The sequence below is a fragment of the Wasmannia auropunctata genome, unplaced genomic scaffold (assembly GCF_000956235.1).
Source record: "Wasmannia auropunctata unplaced genomic scaffold, wasmannia.A_1.0 LD335400.1, whole genome shotgun sequence".
Lineage (NCBI taxonomy): Eukaryota > Metazoa > Arthropoda > Insecta > Hymenoptera > Formicidae > Wasmannia > Wasmannia auropunctata.
Window position 1 is genome coordinate 179399 of NW_012027490.1, and position 26869 is coordinate 206267.

Below are 26869 nucleotides of genomic sequence, written 5' to 3' on the forward strand. Positions count from 1 at the left end.
GTGCCCCGGTCCAGCCAGCCCACGCCGCTCCTCTCCGTGAGAAATTCACGAGACAAACGCCCGTTTGTACTCCGACGCTGTTTCTCCATCTCTTCCTCCTCCTCCTCCTCCTCCTTCTCTTCTTCCTTCTCCGCTCGATGTCGTTTTTGTTACGCGCGCTTACTTCTCCGTCTCGTGAATAAGGCGCAGCGCCGCGTCGCGTCGCCTAGTGCCAAGTGCTTCCTCCTGGACAGGAAGGATCCTCTCGAGACATCCTCGCGCGTCTTAGATCCGCCAAGCAGAGCATACCGTACATTTTTGACAACAGTCGTTCGAAGGTTAGTCACTTTAAAAAGGAGTCAGTTGCTCCGTGCGATCGTTATATTCGTCGGATTTTCCTATGACATTCGCGATGATCGCGGGCATATCCTTATTCCTTAAACGCATAAATTTCATCTGCCAGATATATGATCCATATATTTTTGATTCAAATTTTCCGTAAATTTCAAAATGCTTCATGTGATGGAAAGAAGAAATTTTTTGGATATTTTTATAGTTGTCTTCATGTAAGTGCAAAATTAATCGAAGAAATTGCAGATTTTAAAAATATATTCCGACATATACATTAGTTGCGTATTATTATTATTGTTATAAACTAAATCTGTTTTTATTATTTATATTAATATATAATAGGTTTAAATAGCCAAAGCGTATTGCCTTTAAATCTTTCGTACGATAATTATCATGTTTGACAATGATAGAATTTCGTTGTTGAAGGATGTATAATTTTTTATAGCGTGTGGTCGTCGTGATGCGGTCACGTACGCGACGTTGCGACATTACGCCAAGAAATTTGAGAATCAACTTTTTCCATCCCGTCCGTCCCGTCCCTATGCGAGAGCGAGATTTCCATAGACGATCCCTCGCGCTCGTCGCAATTTTACTTCCTCTCCGTTACCCTCCGGTGGCTGCACACCCTCCGCCCCGTTTGGATGCAGGGAATGCATCGTCGAAAGGCAGGAAAGGGAAAAGGGGGAGGTACGAGAAGCGGAGAGGCGCGTAGAAGAGAGAGACAGATGAAGGCAAACTCGCGGGTCGGAAGGGGTTGAGAGGAGACGGACGGACGGGGAGGGTGGTTTAGCGTCTCCGCTATTCCTCCCCCCCATCGAGCAGGTCGCGCGCTGAGTGCGCTGGTAAAACAGCCCCTTAAAACGGTTTTACTGCCGCGCACGGGGCGCAACGACGTCTAGACGCCAGGACCGTAAAGTTTGACCTACTCACCCCCGACCGACCCGCCCCGCTCCGCTTTCGCCTCCTTTACCTCCTTCGCCGCCTTCCCAGCCCGTCCCTCGTCGCTCTCTGTCACACTCGCGCAGCTCTCGCCCCGTAAAGCTCGAGAGACACCAGCCGGTCCCTTAACTCATGTACCATGGACCTTGAGAAGTAGGCCAAAGGGTTGTTCTCCGGCTCTCGTAAAAGAGACTTCTAACCTTATAGGGTTGCTCGCAGTCCCTTTTCTTTCAATCTTCCGAGTCTAAAGCAACCATGCGTAACATGTGACAATCTCATTGATTGATTGTTTGAGAGATCAAAGTTATGATGTAAATTTGTAACTTACGATTGCAAGTGCATCTCATTTTTAATTACGTAATAAGTAATTATGGATAAAACCAAATAATTGTATAATATTAAAATTTGATCTTATTGTTAGTAAAAATTACAAATTATAATAAATAGTAGCTGATTTTTTAATTTTTGAATAAAGATAACATAAAAATATTATATTTACAATAAAAATTTACAAGTAAAATTGGATATTTAATACATTTACTTTTTTTAAAATTAATTTTTTGTAATGAAAATTTGATATCGATGTAATCTCGCAACTTGCAAACTATTCTCGATCCATTGAGAATGCTTCTCAATGAAACCACAAGGATTTCGTAACTTACGCACCATTGACTTCGAGAAACGAAGGGTTGCCTTGCCCTACTGTGCCAATAGAGGGTCGTAATGCCGATTGACTGTTTCATCCCTCCAGATATTTCGTTTCAAATGGCGATGCATTTTTATCGAAAGGAATTTCTCCATTGAAATCGTCTTCAAACCGAAAATATGCGTTATGATTGTAACTAAATATTTTCATTATTATATATATTCCATTGCTATTAATCTAACGAGATACAATAAATAACATAAAATTTAACCGAACCGTATTGTTGCTTGTGCGTATTACTGAACAGTTGAAAATATATTCTTACACGGAAAAAACGATTTTGCTGGAAGGTCAAAATTGGATCTGAAAATAATTTTGTTGAAAAGTTAAACTGATTTGCTAAAATAAAATCAAAATGTTTTACAGCAATACTTATCATTTTTGAGTTTCCAATAAAATTATTTTGATTTCCGTGCAACAAAATTATTTTCAGATACAACTTTGACCTTTCAGCAAAATTGTTCTTTCCCGTGTAATAGCATTTTCAGATATTGACGTATATATGTATATCAAAAGTGATTTTTTGCAATACGTCTTGAGAGAAAAACAAGAAACAAAATTCTGTTTTCTTGTGTCTGTCGTATTGCGGCGTTTCATCCATTATCGTTTCTCATCCCCTTTCGCGACTTTAATCCGCGTGAATAGATGAGGAAACTGGGGCAAAGGGTTACCGTGAATAGGGGTGGCCGTAAAGAAAGGACGAGAGCGAGTGAGTGAGAAAGAGAAAGAGAAAGAAAGAGAAAGAGAGATCGACCCTTCAGGAATTTCATTTCGACGCGTCTTCACCTACGCGACTCGTTTCTCAACGTATTTTCATTCAAGATGCTATCAGACCCCGTGGCCGCAGTCAAGAACGATCGGTCGAAAAGCGATCGACTATATTTCGCCGAGAAGTGGAATTTCATTCTATCCTGGAATTCTCTCACGAATGCATTTTTTATCGCTATCGCAATCGAAACTGGGTATTTTGGTTAGCACAACAAATTCCACAGGACATATTTTTATCGATGAATTTCTTTCGCCGGTAAATATACGTTTTTATTATTCAGATGCCGACACTTTTCCATGATAATATTCGATTAAACATATATGGTATTTTACGAACAACGTGTGTAAGTGCTACATTAAATTGTTGCATCAAAAGTTGCTTATCTTTTCTTGCAAATTATATAGTAAGTACCGAGCTATTTGGTTATGTTCACTGGGCGTATTAATTGGCTTTTTGAGTCAGCCAGATTAGCGTTAATAAATATATGGTCACAACGCCTTTTTGAAATCAAGTTTTTAAAATTACGCTTAAGGGGCGCAACGTAATGTCGACATGCGCAAACGTTCGCCCTTTATGCAAACCGGAAAACTCGGTCAAACGCAAAGTTGGACCTAAAGGGAGTCACGTGGCCCTTTTGAAAGCCGCCGAGTGTTTCTACGGTTCGCAGAATTTCCGAGAGCGTTCAAGTATCCTGGGACCTTTTAGCGTTAATTGCAATTTTTTTTCTGATTCCCACAAACGGAAATTGCGTTGTTAGTGCAAGCAAGAGAGAAACTTTCCTTGAAACGCTAAAAAAATCTCGCGTGTAAAAAAAGCGCGCAGCTGTACATTTTTTTTTTCATAAACTCGTTAATGATAATTCATTCGTAGAAGTTTCGCGAGTAATCTCCGTTCGTACTTGACATGCGTCGAATAAAAGTTATGCGCAAGGTGAAAGAGCCGTTGAAATCACAATTGAGTATTGTCGCGAACTGTTAGTCGAGTAGGCAGACGTTTTTTCAGCGATGCTGGAAAACGGCAATTTTTCGTTGTACGGGCCGCACGCATGGGATACGCATCGATCGCATTCGGGCCGTATCGCGTCGAAACGATTCCTCCAGAGAGGAAATAACCCTCGGCGAGGAGCTCGTCCTCCGCGTCGTTTTTATAGCGCGGGAAAGTGCCACGCGCAATTCGTACCCTTTTCTCGCGCGCACCTCCGCTGCACCGTAGATATCCGGAAGTGCTTCCGTTGGCCTTCTCTCGTCCTCGAAGTACGACCCGGTGGTTAGCGCCGAAAAAAGGAGAACAGCCGCGAGGCTCTTTCAAATAATTCTCTTCTCGCGCACTCGCCGGCCCTTCTCTGCGAAAACGAGCTTTCTACACCGCTTTGTGGAAGCTTTTTGCGGTGAACGCGGGAATTTCTTTCGGTATTTTCAATGTTTCCGAGGAATGATTTCCAGGACAACGACCCTCATCGGCCCTCATAATCACGAATCGATTTGTAATATTTGCAATGTCTACTAATTTCGGAGTATATAATGTACATAATATTGGTTAAAAGCACGAAATAATTTTGATCTTTTTTTTCGTCTACATAAAAATTTTTCTGAATTTCTATTCCGTGGTATTTCATCTTTGCTTTTATTTAGCCAAATTAGCTGCACGTATCTTTGATACGAAAGCAGACAAATCAAATTTTCGCTTCGTCATCGGTTGTCATCATTGGCTTACGCAAATACTTTTTTTTACCGTTTATTTAGCGCGGTGTAGTCTTCGCATTAATTTTTTATTACGATTGATGGCTTCGTGCTGGAAACAATGTGCCATTTTGCGACTTAGAAACAGAATACGAGGAGATTGTTTCTATTTACATCGCATCTACATGTGTGAACTCTTCTGTCACTTCGTAAACAAAATAATGTAACGTGTGTTATCAATTGGAATATTGATATTGAGAAGTAAAGAAAAATCGATGAGATGTTTTTAACGGAGAAAAGAGCTATCGCTGGTAGCATTAATGATAATTAACGTTACGACAGAGTCGTACTTGTGCGTCCGTAACGTAATTCTATCCTATACTCTTGTGTAAGCTCGTGTGTATGTAAAACGAGAGAGCGTGTAAATTCCAACGCCGTGTTCTCTTAGGCGCGCACAGAACGTTCTGGTAAAGCCGGTCGCCACGTGTTGCCCTCAGATTGTACCAAGTCGAAAGGAGAGACACGTAATGAGCGTTACAGGGGGAAAAGGCCAGTAGGGTTAAGGGCTGTGAGTTTAAAGTCGTTCGTGAGGTATGATGTCGTAAGTTTGACGGAGAAAGAAAAATCAATTTTTTTTTTGCTTCTGACGAAACACGATCTTAATAACATTAGAATTTTTTGATACTAATATCTGCAATTAATACGAATATTTACTTAAAAAAATTATAAATTGCGGATTATGAACAAAAATTCCTGATTATTTAGTCTAAAATATTTTTGACAGTACATAATTAAATACACGTACGTAATTATTACAAGATTCTACAGTTCAAAACCAATATACTCTTTTTCGAAAAATTATTTTCTTCTACTTATATGAGGTGAAAATTTTTGTACTCAATGTCGAGTTTATATCTATTTGTTAGTTTTATTACACCTACATCTGGTTTTCATCTCTTTCATTAAACATATGACTTTCAAACGATTGAGGCGATGAAATCTGAAAAATATACGGGGGACGGGGGTAATAAGACGGAGATAAAAGTAACGGTAAATGACGGAATAAACGTCGAAGCGACGAGAGATATATATTTTCCGCTGCGGCAGCATTCGGTGGCAGAAGTTGAAAGGGGTTGGGTGGGAGACGGTAGGTAGATGCAGGGTGGAAGTTGGGGGTGTAGGAGATTGGAGGTCGTAGGTAGGTAGACAGGCAGACGTATAGGTTTATGGGTTTCCGCGACCATGCCGCGGCCATTCCGCGCGTCTGGAGCACGGCTACTTTCCCCACTCCACCCTTCGCCTGCCCACCCCTATCGGCTCCTCGCAACCCCTGTCGCGGCAGAATCGACGGGGGTGGTTGTAAAAATTTTACTGCGAATTGTCTGCAGACCCGACCCGCCGCTCGACGTTACGACCGGGAAAAATAGGAAACCCCCGGGAAACCGGCGGAAAAACTCGTCTGGGTCAGATCTCTTCTCTCTGCCTCTGTTCTGCCCCTTCCCCTCTCTTCCTCCCTCCCTCCCTCCCTCTCTCCGTCTCCGCGCCCTCGCGTACCATTTGGGTCAGCGATCTTATCAGCCGACGATGATATCGCGACTGGCCTCGTCCGTTTCGGAGGATTTCGGCTCGTTCTTAAATTTTATGAACTCTGAAGATACTAAAGATGTGTTATATATCATATTCTCAGTTCATTTAAGCGCCTCTCGGTTGTGTGAATATTCCGTTGCTACCGAGACGTTTGGGATAAGAACATCGCGTTTAACGATAAAATGACGTGAATGAAGTTTGAATAATATTAGTTACAATTAGAGATGTAAGAAAACGTTTTTTTTTAAATAGAAAAAAACATTAGAAAAAAACGTGTTTTATTTCATAGAAAAAATACAAATTTAGTTTTTTTAAAATTCCGATAGCACTAATTAATTGTAAATAGTAATTATATAATTAATTATTATATTGGCTTTCTCGTTCTCCGTAAAGATTAAAATGATGATAATTTTAATCTATTATCTATAAATAAAAAATCATTAAAAATTAACTTATATTAAGCAAAATATAGATATTAAATAGTTAGCTGAAAAAAAAACAAAATTTTGAGAAAAAAACGAGGTTTATGTTTTTTTCTTAAAAAAAACAAAACAATTTGCTTTTTTTCCATTTACATCTTTAGTTACAATTATTATAATTATTATCATTACTTATATTTATGCATTAGGCAAGAATATGTGATAGAAATAATTATATTAATAGTTTTAATATTTTAACTTTTTTATAGTTATTACTTTAGGAAAAATATTTTTCCTCTCCACCTGATCGGTTTTACGTTCACGAATTTGAAAAAAGGATCAAAAGACGGCTGGCGAATGAAGTCACGAAAATTCCAGACGATCGATTATCAAAACCGGCGTATTCCGGTAACTTACTGAGCGATGGGAGAGAAAGGCGACGCATAAAGAGCGAGGAGAGCGAGAAACGCCAACAATCTGGGGCCAACTGTTGAATTTTATCACTCTCGGTGTCCCTTCCCCTCCCTCCTTCTCTCTCAACACCCGCATGTCCAAGCCAGGGGATGAGGTGCGAGGGGCGGGCAGGAGGGAAATGAGAGTCATGGACCACATGTGCCTCGTTGGCCACCCTTGCGTTCCGCTCTGGGCCTAAAGGACAAAAAAAGCCACGAAAGCGATATGGTCCCACTGACACTCTGTGGGAAGACACGTGTGTCATGCATATTCTTAAATGAATAGTGGCGTCGGAGGGTCTTTAACCGGAGATAAGTCGCGCGGAGGAAGATACTTAGGGCGGAGAGTATTTTCAGCATAGCTGAGAAAATTCCCTATAATAACTTTCCCATCTTCTGTGAAAGAAATAGAAATGTATAATATTTCTACAAAAATTAAAGAATTTGTATGGATTATGTGCAAATTATTTTCACAATTAGAAAATAGAATTTAAATTTATAATTATTATTATTTTGAGCAATTATAAGTGGCTTAATAATTAAGTAATTAATTAGATAATTTTAAAAATTAGATATCCATTATATTTTATTTTTATCAAGAAAAGTCTATATAGAATAACCAGGTTTATTCATCGATTTCTTCTCTTATAACTCCAATGTCCTAATTCTGATATTGAATAACTCGCCAGTTAAGCTATCTTATATTTTCGCCTTAATGAACTCGACTTGATTTACGAGATGATGATACATTTCTGTTCTGAGTTTTTTACAACGTCCATTTATAAAATGTATATGTTGATATAAAAATGTTTTTATAAATTTGTTTTAGTATACATAAATTGCAATGATACGTCTTGCACAATTTTTCTATTTTTTTTTTTTTTTTAATAGATATTGCTCATTCCATTTCGAATTTTTTCTCAAAGTACCTATTTTCAATTAATTTAATACTGTTGTATATTATGTGTTTGAGTACTCATCGCGATTAATATTCGCCTTCTTTGAGACGCGAAGCGAGCGGGCTGGTCACTCCTTTGCGTTCGTTCGTATCCCGTAATTTCGAGGATTGCTGTTATTGACGTACGAGATAGTCGTTCCCTTTCTCTTTCCCTCCCTTAGGGCCACGTGTGCCACGTGTGCCGCGTAACCCTTGAACGGCCGAGTTTTACCAGCTGTCAGCGTCCTATCGAACCGAGTAACCGTCGACCGTTCATCGACGAGACGATCTCCAGTCCCGCTCTATCAGAGTGGAAATCCGAGCTTCTGGTCGGGTTACCGCGGAACGACGGACGTTCGTTCCTTCGCCCCCCCCCCTTCCCTGAGCGCGACGTATCTCATTGGATTCTCGATGTTTCCGCGTCCGTTGGGACTCACGGGGTCGTAAGCCTCCTGTCATCGAACTCTGTGGGCGACAGGTCCCCCGACTTAGCGAGTATAACTCGGACAGTCCGCCAGTCTTAACACCCGAGTGTGATATTTATCCGCGTGATACCGTCGCCAATACGGCGTATTACCTCGGACATCGTCATCCTCGAATATCGTCGTGTCTACTTGCCGTTAATTAAACATGAGGATTCACTTATAAACCACGATAATGCAACTTGCGCAATAATCGTTCGTAGATGCGGTGCGCGATAAACGTAGATACTCACTTGCGTACATATAGCTTATACGATAAACTTGAGGTCTAACTTTTTATAGGCTGTACAGCATTCGTGCGCATTCCTCCATAAGCAAGTTTTGTTCCTCTGGCCGATGCCGAAATTTACCGGTATTTACGTACCAATTTTTAATCCGCGCAGATATTATTGCAGTGACGATGAAACGAGCAAAAAAAAAGTGAGAAGTATAACGCAAATAGAAATAAAAATCTATTATGTTTTTCTCGTATTCCGTAACATTATTGTATTTACTTAAAAATATATTCTTTCAGTCGTTTAAGCATACGATATTTGGCCAATAAACGGTCTATATATGCATAACTTAAATGACTCCTACGTCTTGTTTGGAGCGGAAGATTGTATTAAATCGATAGTAAGCATTTCCATTCGTTCTACCCGCTACACAGCAAGAAGTCGTGGCTATATTATAGTTCCCGGTGAACGTAACAATGTAATTTGCATTTAACACATTATGAGACAAACGAGGCTATCTTATTTGCATAATAGGCGAGAATTGTGGCTACCGATTGCCGTCGCTGTCACGAAATCGGTGACAAATTGCTGGTCGTAATCAAATCAAATCGTTAGCGAAGTATGGACATTGTGTCCTACTTTGCCTGCCTTATTATCTCTTCCAGATAGGAACGATAAACGAGCATGATTTGCCAACGACGAAGAATCGTAATCTCGAGCCGCGGTCTCGTTGTCGTGCCACGACCCGCCTCACGTGCCACGTGTATCCGCTGTTTGCGGCCGCGGTAAACAAACCGCGCGATGCATCCCACCGATGCTTCGCGCGTCGAAAGCCGAGTGTAACTCCGGTAAAAACGGGGGATTCACCGGACGACCGCCGGGGCCGCGGGAATAAGGACCGTCCTCTGTCCTGAGATTTTTTACGAGTCTCTGCTCTCTCTTGGTCGTCCCGCGCGACGCCGCGTCGCGACGCCGAGCAAAGAAAAAGAGTGACGTCACGGCGGGCTAGTCTGTTGGGCTAGGTCGTGGCACTCCTTGCATCCCGCCTTCTCCACCGCCACCTCCTCCGCCTCCTCCACCGCCGCCTTCTCGTTCTCCTGCCGCCTCAACCATCGACTTCTCTACCCGTCCTCTTCTTACGAATGGCGCGCGACTCCCGTGCACCCTCGCCCGTCGCTCCGCGCCGCGCCGCGCCGCGCCGTGCAGCGCCGAAAAAAGCAAGGCTCGCAAAAGGACGCCCGGCGTCGTGGCGCTCTTTGGCTGATCAATACCCGCCGCCTCGTACGCGGACGGACGGTCACGCATGTGCACGGTGTGGGCCGCTCTCTTTCTCTTTCTTTCCCCTTTTCCGTTTCGGTACCGCTTTGCCGCCCTTCTCCGCACGCCTTCGCCATCCCTCTCTTTTATCCATCTGTCCCTTTCCTCGTCTCTCAACCACGTTCCCTTTTTCTTCTCTCCCGCCCTCCCTCCCCCCGCGCCGTTACGCTCGTCTTTCCCGACTCTCCGTCTTCGTCTGTCCCTCTCACGCCCGCCGCGTCCCCTTTCTCTTGTTATCTCTTCGTCTTTCGCGCGCTCTCGATTTTTCTCCCGCTTCTTTCACCGTCCCCTCCGATTTTTCCTCTCCCTTATGCCTGTCTACTGTCCTTCTTCCGTTCGCCTACCACCACCGACTCCTCTCTTTTAACCCCTTCCCCCTCGCGCCGTTCCATCTTCCTCCCTTTCGTCCCTCTCTACATACCCCCCCTCCCTCCCCCCTGCCCCACCGCCATCGTAGAGACGGCCCGATTTTTTCCTCCCGTTTCCTCGGCTCCGACATTTTTTACACCTTTTTTCTCTCCCCCTCCCCCTTCTCCAACGGCTGCCCATGCGCCGCTCTCCCCCGCCATCGGAATATCGCCTCGAGCATCCGCTCCATCTCCTTCTCTCTTGTGTAGCACATACGCACATGGGTCTCTTTCCCTCTTGTCCCGTCTATCCTCCGCCCTTTTCCTTCTCTCATTCGTCCACCTCTCGCTTCCCTCTCACCTCTCTTTCATTTTTCCCTGCCTTTCACCCCCGCCTCTGTCTCTCTCTTTTGCCCCCCTCCGCTCCCCCTCCGACCCCCTGCGGCTCCTATCTTTTTGATTTTTTTTTCACAGCTACCCGACCACCTACCGACGCCGCGCGTCGGCGTCCTTTTTCTATCGGGACGCTCTTCTCGACCATCGGCTCGACCACGTACTCGCGTACACACGTACGCTCGCAGGCTGCGCGAGAGGGTGAGAGACGGAGAGATAAAGAAGGGCGTAAAGAGAGGGAGCTTGTGGATGTGGGAGGTAAAGGAGGACCGAGAGACGGGAGGGTGAGTGGGTGGTGTAGAACGGGGTGGGCGAGAGGGTGAGAGGGGGTGAAACTGGCTGCAGTGCCTGGATGCGAGCTAAAATGTATTTTTTTGTCTTTTTTTTTCTTTCTCTATATCTTCCCTTCGAGCGAGCCGTGGTAGGTTGGATTACCAATCCAGAGCTGCCTCCGGCACGTTCTTCTCTCTGTCGGGCACGTAGGGCGCTGGACGTAAGGGCTCGGCGAGCTGGTTCGCTGCCGGACACAGCACTTTAGTACGTATCGTTGATACCGATATGGAAATTATCCAACTGAATTTTAACCGCGTTGCGCGCACCCACACACGGAAAACTGTCGGATTCAATTTGGATTGATCACGTGTATCCACCGCTCTTGATATTTCCAATACCTGCGGGAACAATCACATTTTCGCACGACACAAGACATTTTCTAAATTATTTCTAAAGGAAAATCAAATTTTTATATATTCTCGTGTGTTGAAATGTCTTCTTGTAGAAATGTGTATATGTCTTCACCTTTTGCGGATGTTTAGTATGTAATAACAACTAATACTTATTATTTAATACGTTTATATTTTTCTTATACGTTTTACTTTTCTTTCTCTTCTCGTTTCATTTTTCTATTATTTAGGAATTACTAATAATATAATTTATTAAATGTGAAAGATATGTATGCGGAGAAAGAAGATTGATTAAAAATCATGCTTTCTTTTATGTTACATAAATTATAATACATCGGTTGTTAGTAATCATCAAAAGTGATTCCATAGCAATCTAATCAATTTTCAGTTTTTAAGTAAAATCGCTAAACAAGCTATCAAATAAATTTTATTAAATATCAAGAATATCTTCCATTTGAGATGCATTAGATAAATTATTCCGACATCATCCGGTGGAGATTCTGATTTTAGAATGGCCGTCTCTAGACGATGCCATCTGGTAACACACGGTTGGGTTTAAGGCACGAGATCTCCCCCTTGCACCTCAATCCCTACCGTCTCTCCCTATTCCTCCCCCCCCCCGGCAAAGTCGATTGCTTTCGAACGTATGCGTCTTCCACCCGCCACCTTGGCTTCTCTCTGGTTTCCCGTCTTTAAAATAGAACACGAATCGTCCCATAGACTTCCGCCGTGGATCGAAAGTCTCCGCGTGTTTGTAAGCACCGTTCTCGTCGTCCGTCTCACGTCACGATCTCCGTGCAGATCGCGAGAATCTTGCCCGGGAGAATCTTGTCATCATCGATGGGGTCCACCACTTCCGAGCCACGAACGCGTATCTTTACCTTATCCCGGCGAGCTTACGCGGGTTCCGGCGGAATCGGATCGTTTGACGAGCCACCTGTAGCGCGAAGGGCTACAGCCGACCCTTCTTCAGGACGGGCATACGCGATCTTTGTCCCCTTTTCGAGCCACGATTCGGTCTATATTTCGTCGTCTATATCCAGTACGACTTGACCTCCGGCTATATTTACGAAGCTGCCAAAAATGTTTGGGCGTAAATATTCCTTTCGGTGTCATACGCCATGAATACAGTATTTTTCGCTAATATGGAATATTCTTTTCAAATACTTCATAGCGCAAGTGTATTTACAATCTTATCCGAGACATTTTAAAATTGGATAACAAAAAATAAATTATACCAATTACGTTGTGAGTCATACGAGAAGTATTCAATAATCTATCATTGACTTGCCATCGTTTTTGTTTTTTGTTATAGTCAAAATACGATAGAATATGATACTTACGAGGCAATATTTTCGATGCTTTAAATACATTTTCTCATTTATTTATTGATCTTCCGGATACGGACAACATGTTTTTCACGATGCACGGGAAAGCTGTTTTTATATCACACAACAGTGGATACTTTTATATAATTGAAAATTGATATCTCATACGGGAAGATATTATTTCTATTATAACTCTAAGAAAGGTACACAGAATCTTATATATTTTAGAAACTCGGTAGGAAAGTAGTCCGAACTTTTGGGGTTTACGAGGCTCCGTTCCGAATTCTCGGGGAGGTACGCGACCTGGCGCGAGTTCCGTCGAGATGCGGAAGGTCATGCCGGAGGGATGGATGTGGTTTGAAGGGTCGTGGGAAGGGAAACGGGGTCATCTTTCGATGGCTCTTGTGGTCGCCCCATGCGTGCCACCAATGGACCATAGCAAGGTGGCGCGGACGATTAATTCTCGCGGAAGCACGCTTCTAGTAATTAGCAAAATGTCGAATAATTTATGGCAAACGAAATACGGACGGCATATGTACCATCATCTCTTGTTGGGAAATTGTTTCATGCTAGGTGTATGCTTCGTTTAACGGAAGAATCAAAAGTAAATTAAACTGTTAAAAAGGAGGCAGATATATACTTAAAGATATTTGTATTTAAAATTAAAGTTATTAAAGTTTATTAAAAAAGAAAAGAGAAAATATTAAAATATATTTAAAAAATTACAATCTCTCTCTTCCTCTTTAATTTTATTTTCACATACGCATTTCGTAGATTTCATTTTCTTAAGTTAATATATGATTAAATTAAGCCAGTTGAAAGTCGATGGGAGACACTTGCTAAAACTAATTAGCAACACTTTCTTCTGTGTTGCAGCAATGCGCCCCGCACGACAAGGAAAGCGACTACTGGGGTGGCGGCCGGGGCGCGAAACAAGGTTACGAGGTGAGACAACCCACTTCGAAATATTTTAGTGGTCTATTTCATATACACGGCCGTCGTGCTAATTCTACTTGGTGAAGCGCAGCACTTTCTGTTGCAGGCGAAAATGAACGCGGACCATGGTCAGCTGCAGAAAGGTGAGTCTCTCAATGCTTGTGTATGTCTCGCGTTACCTTTCCGTATACTTTCAGTCGCGCGGATTGACGTTTCCGCTTTACTATTTCAATCATTAGTCTGTCAAGGCTATATTACATATATAATTGCTGACACAGAAATACGACAATGTGATAGTAACGCAGATAAAAAGTTATGTTTCATAAAAAAAATTACCAAGGCCTTTATCTCCCGTAACATTATCAATTTTTCACACAATTTCGGGTATTTAATTTCGATGGACTTGCAATTAGATTTACTATTAAAATATTTAATGTTATAAACGACAAAACGATGGAAAGGGCGTTTGATAAATAAATCCATTGAAGACAGAGTGACTGCAAATTTGTCAAAGAATGTGCAATCAGACATATATGAGTAATATCCCAGATGCTTCGTGTATCATCATCGTGAAATCGAGACGAAGATCGAGGAGTTGTTTGTCTGAAAAATTGGGATCATCGTAGGCAGTTAAATCACGCGCTGCCATAGCCGAGACTTCGCCGTCTCGCTTCGTCTTGGTATCTGTTGACGTCGCGACCTCGCATCAGATGCAAACACTTCCTAAGACCTAACCGTCGGCCGGGAACCGGTTGTGACTGCATGCGTGACGTAAGATCGCCGATTAGGAGCGAAAGAAAAAGTCGGTGAAAAAGAGTGGGGACACTGCACTGAGCAAAAAAAACACGGACAAACCTGAATTTATCGACGGACCGTACTGTATAGGCTGCATCCCTGAATCTTTTTTACATTTAGAATCTTATTTTTCACCTGTTGACATCATTAGTCCAGTTTCTCGACTATTTTCCTTCTTTCTTGTGATTTGTATGTGTTTTTATTTAATAATGAGACGCGTGGCTTCTCTATAAATGAACAAACAAATAGTCAGTCTTTTTTTTGTATTCAGAGATGCTGTATTTATATGATATATGGTATATGGTCTGCTTTACATACAAAATAATATATAATAAATAAAAAATTTATATTAACGTCTAGTTGATATTAACGTACAAAGCTGATAAAAATCTCACATGTACCTATAATTCAACGAAGAATTAAAAGAGGAGACTCAAATTGTTTTAAATTAGGATTTGATTAGAAAGTTTTGGATTTAATTGGATAAATCAGATTTATTATAAAATTTTAGAAGATGCTTTCTAATTTATTTATAAAATTTTAGATTTTTTAAAAGTATTCGATCATTTTTGGAAGATATAAAAATCAATACATCGTATATAGAAATTGTTAGTATAAGACAGTGTAACATCAACCTCATAAGACGAATGTTTTTCTTATCAAACAGTTTTGATAACAATCCGATCCACAGGTAAATAAAATCCGTCGTTTCTTCTTTGCCTCTTCCCCCTCCTTCTCCTTGTCGGGAAAGATTAAGCAATCGGTGGTTTCGTTCGTAAAAGGAGAGGCACGTTTCAATACATGTTTTTCACTGCCAATGGCACGCGCGCTTGACCGGCCTAGGTTGGCCATTTACGAGATAAGCCCGCCACCCTTCCATTCTCGTCAGGATCGAGACGGGCTCTCGTCAGTGATTCATACCATAGAGAAACGCAAACCTGTCGGTGGGGTGGGGCGGCAGGAGGGGCGGGAGGGGAAAAAAAGTTGCACGACCACCTGCAACATTTCCCTCGATATTGCCCTGTAATTTGACGCGTTTGCCTCCGCGACAAATATTATTGCAACGATATCCGACACGTCGTCATCCACTGTTACGTCACTATCCGGTTAGCGCGAAAACTTCGTACTTATTGAGCGATTACAACAAAATTTATTACTGCGATATTTCTTCTTTTTTTTTCATTAGTCCTTACTTTATTTATTAGTTCTACTTGACTTTATTACTTATTACTTAACAAAGTTTCTGGGATGGGAGATATATTTGACTTTTATTTCTACGTACACACATTGCTACTATTTTCTGATATTTTTAAATGATCGTGCACTTCCATTTGATGTCCTATTACGTCTGTTATATCTCTCCAATTTTGTTTTCTTATCTTTTATTCTTATCTTCTATTAATTCACCGCTTAGTCGCGGGCTCGGATTCGCGTCGATTCGAAACGCTGCCCGCGCGTGTGCACGATCATTATTGCATCGCGTGTCTCAAATCCAAATTTCTCTTTCATCGGCGGAACATTTTTCGCGCTCCGTGCCCATCGGGCTCTCGACGTTAGACGGGCCCTAAAATTAGCCGTCGGCCTGGCAATTGCGCAAAGACCCTCGACTATTCGTTAATGTACGGATCGCATGACGCCGAAATTTCGGGCCCCGCGAATATAAGTGGCGGAGGCGGAGGATGTGTGTGGGACGACGGAGCCTCAAGGCCCCCTCTTGCGGGACCGTCTCATTATCGTATTCGCTCGTCAAGTAAATGCGAGTCGCTCGTTTGGAAATTCCTCGTCGGCAGCCTCCAGGATATCTGTCGCGATACACACCAGCCTCGCGGCAAAAGCAGACGGGACGTGTCGCAACGTGCACGTATGATTTATTTGACCGGCGAATATGTATTTTGACGAGTCGAATTCGAGAAATCGTAAAAGTGACTGGCGCGTCTCTCACGTGACGAATTCCTGTCGGAAGATCGAATATTTCTGAAATTTTATTGACCCTTAAATAATGTGAGCTTCGCGATTTCATTTGCCTCTGAGATTTCAGTGGTTTTATATAAAAGTCTTCGTTTTAACTCTATAAAAATTATTTCTTCTTATTAATTAATAATTCTCGCAATTTATTAAAAATTTTTATTATAAGTTTCCATTTGATTTAACATTTTTCATCTAAAAAATATGGAAAGGTCGATAATTTATAACTGATAATTTATTGGAATTGCGACTTTCGAAGCGACGTTCTTAGCTAGATTAACGCACATGTAAATTCTTTAAACGTAAAATATCGCGAAAATTGTCGTTGAAGCGTTAAGAGAAGATAAGATTACGCCAGACGCGTCTCTTTCTCTGCTTTTCGAAATCTTAACGCCACTAGTGAATGACTTTAATGATCATTGAGTGCCTCGCATAGGTAACTAAATCCGAGACGGCACTTCCTTCATTCTCGGTTCCGAATGTCTCATCCGACGTAACGATGGAGGAGAGCGTGCGTTAATGCAACACACGGCTTTCACTTACTTTATGTTCTGTAGCCCTCTTGATCATTCTCTGATTATTACGAGATATTTTCAGCTGAATCGTTAAAACGAAGAATCGGATTACACTAATTTTAACCGGATTATAAAAAGCTACTTGAACTTCCGTCCTCTGACGGGTTAATGGAGTTTTTTTTTTGGAAGTATATCGGCGAAGAGGTACTCTCGTAATAATTTTACCGACAACTTCCTACGTCGCAGCAAGAGGATCCGTGTCTCATCTCGTGTTACTTCGTAATGTACAAATGAAAATATCCCGCAAGTAAAGAGGACGCGGGAAAAGCGTTGTTCTTTTTTAATAACAAACACTCTACCTGGGCTTTCCTCTCGCTCGAGCTCTTATTTCTTCCCGTACGAGCGCACATACGAGGAAACGGATTGCATTTCGTATTCGAAGGGGTAGAATCGGCTCGTAAACAGGTCGATAAAAATCCGACTGTTCCACGTAAACAGACATGCACGGAAATCAGTTCGCGCACATTCTTTCAAATACATGCGTATATATGTAATATAATTGCGTGACATCTCATTCTTCAAGTTTCCTCAAAACTGATGTCGCTCTGTATTCCACAATAATGGTGATGCATTAATGTTTTGCAATTACATCCGATCAACGTAGAAGAAAGGATGACTGCATTTACTAAATCGATAGAGGTTGAATTGGAAGAAAAGTTAAAATTAATATAGAGCTGAAACAGTTACGCTTTTTTTAGTCGGCGTTATAGCAATTGTTGTCCGAGGAAGGAGCAGTTTCGGAATGTTCTAATGCATAGATATTACACGGTGCGATATACTTCAGCATTCATGAATAAGCGGATATTCAATTAGAGCCATTTATTCTCGTCGCGGAATCAAAGCACGTTGTGCAAATGCGGGACGAAAAACGTGTTGGAACGCGCGCGGTTAGAACTCTGTTACATCTACACTCTCGACATAGGTTACGACGTGTCGAAGAGTTCGGGGGTCAATTAAAAGTTGGAGTCTTCCGTGTCCGTGCACGCGGAGCAGAAGGAAGGGAGTGGATGCGGGAGGGCGAAGATGCAACGGGAATTCCCCTGGCGAGGGATTATCTCTCGTCGCGCTGTTATGTTTCACATTTTTTTCCATCAAAAATAAACAGTTTACCAATTAGAATAACCTATGAGATCTTTTGGTAACTTTGTCCAGTGTTTTACATTAGATGTTAAATGATGTCAGTGCGATTTTTTGCAAGCAGTTTGTTCAGTCTGTTAAAGAATTGATAGAATTTACAGAATTGGTGGAAATCAGGTAATGTTATTTATAGTGAAATTTGGAATAACGAATGACTTATTTCTGCCTCCAAGTTTATTTTTATCTTTTATTTCAAAATTCATCGATTTTTATTAGGTTATAGTTGAAAAACTTTACGACTAGCATTTTGCTAAAAAAAGAAGATCGTCGGAATTGATTTTAAACGAAGAGTAATGCTGTGTATCTAGTTTTCTTCGTTCTAGAACATCCTGCATGTTTTTCAAAAATCGACGGCGACGACGTCATTTAAAGCGTCGTAGTCGCCGTCTGGCGATCGTCTAGTTTCCGCGATCAGTACTTGAGGTGTTTTTACGGCTTCTCCACTCTCGCTTTCCTCGTCCGCCCTTCTACCGTCGCCACGTCGGTTTGACGCGGTTTTCCCGGAGATTTTACCATGAGTAAAGGTCTCCCTTCATGCTCGCATTTTACGACGTCGTTTCGCGATTTTTATATCGCGACACTGCGGCGTTCTATCGATCGGGAACGAGTCGAATCGCGCTTTTACAGGGCCGTCCTCGCGAAAACGATCTTATCGGTTACTGGTTCGCGTCGATATTATCGTAATACTACCAGGTATTGCACAACACGATCGTAACGTCAAATTGATTCGTTTAATACGTACAAACGGACAGGCTAATGACGCTCATTTTCTGTCAATAACGGCCGTCACGTCGGCGATATACACGCGGCAATAAATAAACTTTATGATGGTGAGAAAAAGGGAGCTGTAAATTTAAATAAATTGTCTGAATTGAGGGTTTTGCGCTGTGAGAGACGGTCTACACAGAACGTGAAATAACGACGGCACGTATCGCGTCGTATCGCACGATTAGCAAATGGATTTTACCGTCGCAACCGAAAATTAATCCCGCCAATCATCGGGACTCCCCATTATTGTCGCGAATTATTATCAACGTCACGCGTAATTCATATCGCACTTTTAACCTTCGCCACCGAAATCGTTCCGTGTCCCTTTCGCACCGGATAATCGATACCGTCAGGCTCGTCAATAATTCCGCCGGTGATTTATTTTTTATTATCCGGCCGTTTAGAACAGTCTGTTCGACGTCAATGAAATCGTCGTGTCTATGTAACGCGGATAAAGAGAATAAAAAAAAGAAGAAAAAAGACAAAAAGCAACGGGGAGCGATTCATTCTGATGTCTTCTCCGATATACAATGCGCGTTAATCTTCAAAGTAACGGCTCCAATGTATGAAAATGCGTTACATAGGAATGTTCCTGGGATTTGTTTATGAAATGTAAACTAAGAATCAGTTTTACGGAAACATTTTCTTGCCGAGTTAATATTAATATTCTCTCGAAGCTTACGAAACTTTACGGCTCACTTGAAATTCATCGGATGAATAAAGCTACACTCAAGAAAGAGAATCCTTCGATCGCGTAGATTAAATTACGAGATACCTATAAATATTATTGTTACATCCGACCCTGGATAATATTAAATTTTTTGCTTGCTATACAACTAACTTGTACAACATAATTGGTTGTTATGTGCAACGAAGTGCAAGTATTGTAATTAATCTTAAGAGAGACGTCAACGCGTGTCTCACCCACTTGCAGGCAGAAAAATTTAATTCGAAAAACAAGTAATTACAGATCGAATTTTAGAATTGTCGTGTCGGCCTGGACGACGCATATAATAGGACGGGTTTTAAGAATTGCGTCTGATGAGAACTTGCATTCTGCCGTTTTTTTCCCTTCTTTCCAACCGGTTTAACGCATGACGAAATTATTCGAAAATACCTTCTCGAAATATATACATATATGTGACGTCCAGACGCAGGTCGATCGATCTGCTCCCGAAGACTTTAAAAATCGTTCCCGAGACCGGTTTGACGTATACAAATATACGTACCACAATGGCAGTTTAATGTTGGCGGGCGGACTTATGGTTACGAAGCGTCGCGGTGACCTCGCGGTGACCTCGCGGTTCTTTCCAGAACTGCATCCGACTTCTATTCTTGCCGTCACTCCGTCTCCAAATCTTTTAAGTCAAAATAATAGCTCCGTGTACCGCACGACGACTCATCGCCGAAAATGCACGTCGATTCGTTTCGTACCGTGCGAAAACGTTGACACATTCTCGCGCAATCGTCCTTACCTGTATAACAAAAGGAAGAAACATTACGACGAAATATTATATTTATCGATTTTTATTACATCGATTATTTGTTAAGTGATCTTTCTTTTAGCCGTAAAGCGCGGCAATAAGTTAAATTATATTGATTTAGATCTATCATTCGAGATTATGTTATACAGCTTGATATGAAGTGACAAGTGATAATTAATTTATTGCCATCAGTAAACGTATATATAATTAATCTTTGAATCTAAATTGGATTAGGGTCCGTTTAAAGACTGAATGCGATTCTACGCCATATCGGTTCTCCTATACGAGCCGCCGATCCTCTTGCGATCAAATTAAATGGTTTTTTTTTACTTTTTTCTTTTTTCGGCAATTTCCGTTTTGGCAGAGAAGATGGAACAGATCTCGGCGGACTCACGAAGAAAAATTGCAAGTGGGACATATATATTTCCCGTCGGACACGTAAAGATTGAAGTACGTATACGTTGAATCAAACACACGTGTAAATCAAACATGTCATTATCGTTCCGCTCTACGTGCTATCGATGATATCTATTTCACAGTGCCGATTGGAGTTTACAAAGAAGCAGAAGTAAACCGCACTGCACAAACAAGGGATTCAATAATCCCGGATACAGTTAACCAGGTTGTGGAATGTGCGTCTGTTTGAATGTAAAAAGATTCCTTCGATCGTTGAACTTGTTTCTCTTGTTTAGAGGAAAAATGAATTGTGAAGGTCTCTAAACGTGGCGTGCGCGTTGTTAAATTAGTAATTTTTTTTCTCTACGCTATCCCGTGACTATATGAGTCGTTAACGGCAGTCCTAAAGAGATTAGTGTATACATAGTTCTTTATGGGGCTTATAAAACGTTTTTTTCCCTACTTTGCATCGCCATCGAACGCAATATACTGTAACGCGTATTTGCCCGAGACTGGTAATTTACATGAAATAAACGGACGTAATGCGAAGTAATGCACTTATACGTCCCCCAAGACGAATAAGGCGAATTTGTTTTTATCGGAAAACGTATCATTCTCTCGTTGATTATAGCGCTCGCGCGCGTTTTCCATTTACATCCGTCCGCCTATATACCGCCACTCCGTTTCGCATTAGTCACATCGCAACGCGCCGTCTTACATCTCTTTTCCTCTTCTTCTCATAATCTCATACGTCGTTTCCTTTTCCCGCTCTCTTTTTCTGCCCGCGCTCCCCGCGCGTTCCGCCCGTGGCCCGCCGCTCGCAGTCGGACGAGCGGCCGAACGGACCCCGATTGCAAGTCGATGGATCGACCGTCGTTCGCGCAACCACTGACATTTCCCCAGCAGGAGTTATTTGCATAATTTACTACCGACCTCAACATTAGCGTCCACCTTATATGAAGCCACGTACACGAATAGCTCCAAATACACGTATCGATATATGTAAATATAAATAATGGGCGTGCACATAAACATACATATATTGGACGCGTGCATTATATTTTTCGGTATGTGCGTACGACGTTATACGTTCGGCTTCGTATACACTTGTAGAGGCAATTCGGTCTGGTTGTACTTCGCGTGTGTTTGTGTGTATGTATATTTTTTTGTTTCTTTACGAATCTCTATCCTGTTAATACTAATGCGACCCTGAGGCTTGACATATTGCTAACTCACGATAGTCGAAATTCCAAGAGAAGTCCGCGAAATAAACTGAAAGAACGAGGAGAGATGCATCGCGCACACGGATTGCCTCGTGGTGCAATATTGATGCAGAGAGTGGAGGCAGGATCCTTGATCCTATCGACTCTAGGCATGACGTCAGGATCGATTCGCGACGATCGCGCAAACGGTGAATATTCATAAAGGACTGGGAGACAAGTGCAGGCCACGACACGACGTGGATGCACTTATGACTCGCAGTGAAATCCGAATGAATCGAGCGATAATAGCACGTGGATTTAATCCATTCAAATTTGCATTCTTCATGCAGCGCTCAAAAATACCTTTTGTGCGTAACTTTCATCTTTGTTTCGTCTTTCGAAGAATTTTGCAACGCAAAAATAATATATCATTCACTGAAGCGCACGTCGCATGAGAATATTTTTTTATTATTATATTATTGTTTTACGGTGCTACGCGAGAAAATAGTTTACTAATGGAAATAAATTATTTTTTTAATAAAATTTTATAAATATAAATTGTATATGCAATTTATATCTTAATCACATATATCGTTCTTTACTTTCGCGTGAACACTTACTGATCTCATAAACTTCATCTTGTAGATCTTCAATTAGAAATAACAACAAATTAATTTTTTCGCGACTGTCATCACATTAGAGATCTATATTCCGATCTCGTTTTCCTTTCTTAGACTCTCGGCATGCCGATTTGTCGAGGCTTCTTGCGTCACACGAGGTATGACGCAGCTAGCAAACAATTAAATGTGTTGCATTGGATATAATTGCCGCGTTCCCACGATTATTATTAACTCGCGCTTCCCGCAAGTCGGAGTAGAGAAGAGGACCAGTCGGTCGATCGTTAGAATTTCGACTCTTCGTCATATTACTTCGGAAACACATACTTCCGATTCCTTTTTTTTTCTACAATGTCTCTTATAACATTGTAATTACGATTGTTATCACAGAATATGAATACTTTGTACTTTTTGCATCTAAATATTCTTCACTAAGGCATTTAAATAAAGAGAATTTCCTGTTAGTGATTCATTTTCCTTTAATCTACGGCAATGGAAAAAATAATATATATAAGACAAATGTTGCGCGACGAAAAAAAAAAAATGTAAAAAATGTGATGTAAATTTCCAATGGATAATCATAAACTTGTTTAAACTATTCTGTATAAATTTACAGATATGAAAGCACTGACACGCATTACTATCGCATACTATCGTATTACTCATCTTGTGCTGAGTGTCTCATTGGTCGAGATGTTTATACATGCTTATTTTCTTGCATAAATTTCTGTGTGATAGATTCACTCGTTACGTAGTATTATCTACGTATAATATATAATAATAAAATTTATGGAATTTCATTTATAATATGAGCATTATACAATTGACAATATTTAATATTGAAATTTGCAAAAATTTATTTATATATGCGCGTTATGCACGTCGATTCGCAAAAGAGATAAATGATTTTGCAAAAGGGCGAAGCGAAATATATGCAGACTGCAACGATGCGTTAGTCAAGTTAATTCAAAAATGGTCAAACACGACGCGAGGAAAACAGTTTTTATTCGCGTAGGTGCCGAAAGAGACGCGATAATTCCATTAAAATTACGCACCGCAAATAACGCCGGGAGGTGCGTGGCGTCATACGTCATTAACGCTCTCGTCGCAAACGCGTGCGTGCGTGCGTGCATGCATGCATGCGTGCGTGCTGCGCACGCGTGTCGTGGATGGAAATGGGAGATGGTTTTTAAGCGCCGCTGTATTTTGCCAGCCAATGTGGTTGGACCACGTGCGCGAAAATACGTTTACATATGAAATTCAACGCGAGTTGGGTCCCCCATGAAAATATATTATTATCGTCCGTTCGGATCGGGAGAAATATTTTGATCTTCCTGCTTCTGTCATTTTTACGGTGACAAAGGCCGAGTCGCCGAGTCAAAGGCTCAAAAATAAGGTGGATCCAGTCCAGTTGCGAAGAGGCTCGAGTTAAGCAATGCTTCTATCGCGAATGTTTTTCATTTTTTCTGCAGTTACCATTGTCTAAATGACGTATAAGTTATCTCTTTAATACGACGGTTAGAAATCTGTTTATATTTTAATTGTATAATTATTATTTAAATTTCTTAATCTTCTTTAAAATCGACGGTAACTTGGATGTATGTCAAAGTTTCACAATAAAAGTGTGACACAATATCATAAAGCAAGACAAACGTTAGTCGAAAAAAAAATCGAGGAATATTTAAGGGCGGTACAACATCATTTCCAGCGAAATGTTGTAAAGGATCGTGTAGTAGAGATTACGTGGATTATACAGAGGAGAGGTAGATTTCCACGAACGAACGCTGTAAACCAGCCGGTCCCCCTACTCTCTTCGTCCACGTCCAGTTCCATTTACGTTTTCGCTTTTATATCCTTATTTTCATGCGCCTGGTCTGACTTCTGCAAACAGGTGTAGCGCATTTTATTCTGAGGCCTACGCGGGTCTCTCGCATTTTTTTTTCCACCGGCAATGTGTGCCGCGTGTAGCACCGGCGACGAGAAGAGAGGCCACCGCCTCTCCTTCGATCGCCGGTGCTACGGCCAAAGAGTACCGCGACTCTCGCGCGCACGAGATCACGCATGCAAATGATAATTATCGAGTTCAAGCGCGCTGGAAAGATCAATTAGTTATGCCGCGAGGAGAACGTTACGTATATATCTCGCGCGCGCGTTCCGAGATTGGTCGATTAGGCGAAAAGAGCGGCGGCGCGAATGAATCGCGTTGCGGGAATCGAGGGGACGATGATTTGCAAGATGTCTGGTTCTTGGAAGCGAGTCGCGCAGTCCGAGGCGATCGCCGATTATCCGACGGCGCGAATCGGACTCAGCGGATTCAAAGTTTCAAGTTTATCCACGTGCCCGCGCGCATAGAATTCGGTTATAATGCAAAGAGGATATATTGTGCAAATTTCTCAGCCACCGACGGCGCGAAGTTGATAAATAATCCATGTGCGCCGGCTCCACTCCCCGTGACGAAACGCCCCTGCCGCCGTGCCGCTTTAAAATTAAAATAGCGCGCATGTAATTAACATTTGTAAATTTAAATAACGCCGTCCACAAAAGAGATCGGAAACTGAGCTAGATAAAGTTTATGGCACGTGTGATTTTGCGCGGCAAGGGAGACGAGGGGAGAGGAAAATTCTTCCGAGCGCGCGACATTCGTGTAAAAGAGCGTGTTTAAAAGAGAGAAATGCGAGCGACCGCGTGTTGCTGGGCGGCATGAAAACGGTATACGCGACGTAAAATAAATAAATTCCTAGTAATAACATCGTGTACGTGAGGCTTATTTAACTCGCATCGGAAATAACCACCGTTCACACCTGTCTTAACGCCTGATTATGGTTTCGACTTGTAGTATATGCGTGCTTATTGATTGCGTAACACCATGCGCCGGGGCAATTAGGCGAGAAAGAAGGCCGCGTAACGTCGTATAGATTCGCGCGACAGACGCAAGAGCAATAAAGCGTGTCGCAGATCGCGGTAAATTCTAATTCGATATGTATATATTACATAATTATACACGGAAAAAATTGCTGTGGATGTTACAACAATATTCTCTATGTTTGGAAAAGAAATGCATGTGAATTTAAGTTATTTTGATGTTACATGGCATTCATCTGTTAAGGTATACTCATCAGTACGGTTGTCACAACCGTAGTGCTTAGGATAAATAATATTCGGTTAGAATATCTTCATATATGTGGTTGCCTCAACCGAAGCATTATTGTTGTCTCTCTAGTATGGTCTGTACAACAAATAATATAATTGAGAGATATATATAATATAGTTGCACGTCACAACATTGAGGCTGAGAGTTCAGTTAACTATATAAATCACTTCCAAAGTATTTTAGTTCCTATAACTCTTCTAAATTGATGGGCGAAAATTATCACAATTATTAGGTTGTGGCAACAGCAATTTTTTTTCCGTGTAAGTATAAACTTTTAAATGTTACGTAAGCGGCGCGGTTTTCAGCGGAGAAGTTATTAGGAATTACATCGCATTAAGTATGTCCGCGCCTTGAACTTTGATGCTGCGCTCGATATTATACTTGTTATACTCGCGCCATTTTCTCATTATGCCGCAACATTATCATCACCTAGCGATTACTTTGATTCCGCGCAAATGTTGATTCATTTAATCGCTCGGATCTAAAGAAGTAATTAAAGAAATTTAAACACAATATAGATTTTATATATGTAAAGCGTATGGTATTTTATTAAAATTAATCTTGTATTTATAACTCTACGTCTAATGTTATATAATATATCACGTTTATTTTGTATATATGTAGATCAATGCCATTCTAACAGTCTAAAATAAACACCTGCACCGGAGAGGTTTGCCCTAAATTGCAAATAGCTATTGATTTGGCAGTTATCATTAATTAATATCAATATCAAACACTCAAATGCACTCGCTAGCCGGCGAGTGTAGGTCCTGTAAAGCGCATCTTTCATATTCATGTGATTTAAATAAACGGATTGATGCGACAGTGTGACGTCTATTTGTCGCTTTGCCTACTTGGATTACGCGCGGATCGACACGCTCTTGCACGTAATGTCCGGCATGCATGAACTCTCTCGCGAGTATCCTTTGCACGTTTAACGTTGATTCTAAGCGAAATCGAGGCGCGTGGGCTGTCAGCTTCAGAGAAGCGCATCTTCCACCGCCTACGCGCACACTTCACCGAACGCACTCGACGTGCATTGTCGTAAAAGTCACGGGATGCCCCCGTCCTTGTAAGAGAAGGGTCCTCGCTTCTGAACTGAACTTAACGAGCGGAGGATGCGCGCAAGCGGCAATCGCGGAGCGGCGTAAAGGAGCTATTAATAAATTATGAAGTCATTAATGAGGGGGTAGGGAGGGCGGTGCAAATCATTAATTTCCTTCTTTTTTTAAATTTTTTTATTCCTTTCCTCCTCCCCCC

At 41.6% G+C, this 26869-nt stretch overlaps 1 protein-coding gene across 1 annotated transcript in view; it reads left to right on the forward strand.

The window, feature by feature from the left end:
• Positions 1 to 26869, forward strand: part of LOC105457039 (zinc finger protein rotund-like) — a 143481-nt gene that overhangs the window by 64012 nt on the left and 52600 nt on the right. Inside the window, exons 3-4 of the mRNA XM_011701455.1 lie at positions 13460 to 13528; positions 13611 to 13662. Coding sequence (XP_011699757.1) covers positions 13460 to 13528; positions 13611 to 13662 — 121 coding nt within the window. The remainder of the gene's footprint in view (positions 1 to 13459; positions 13529 to 13610; positions 13663 to 26869) is intronic.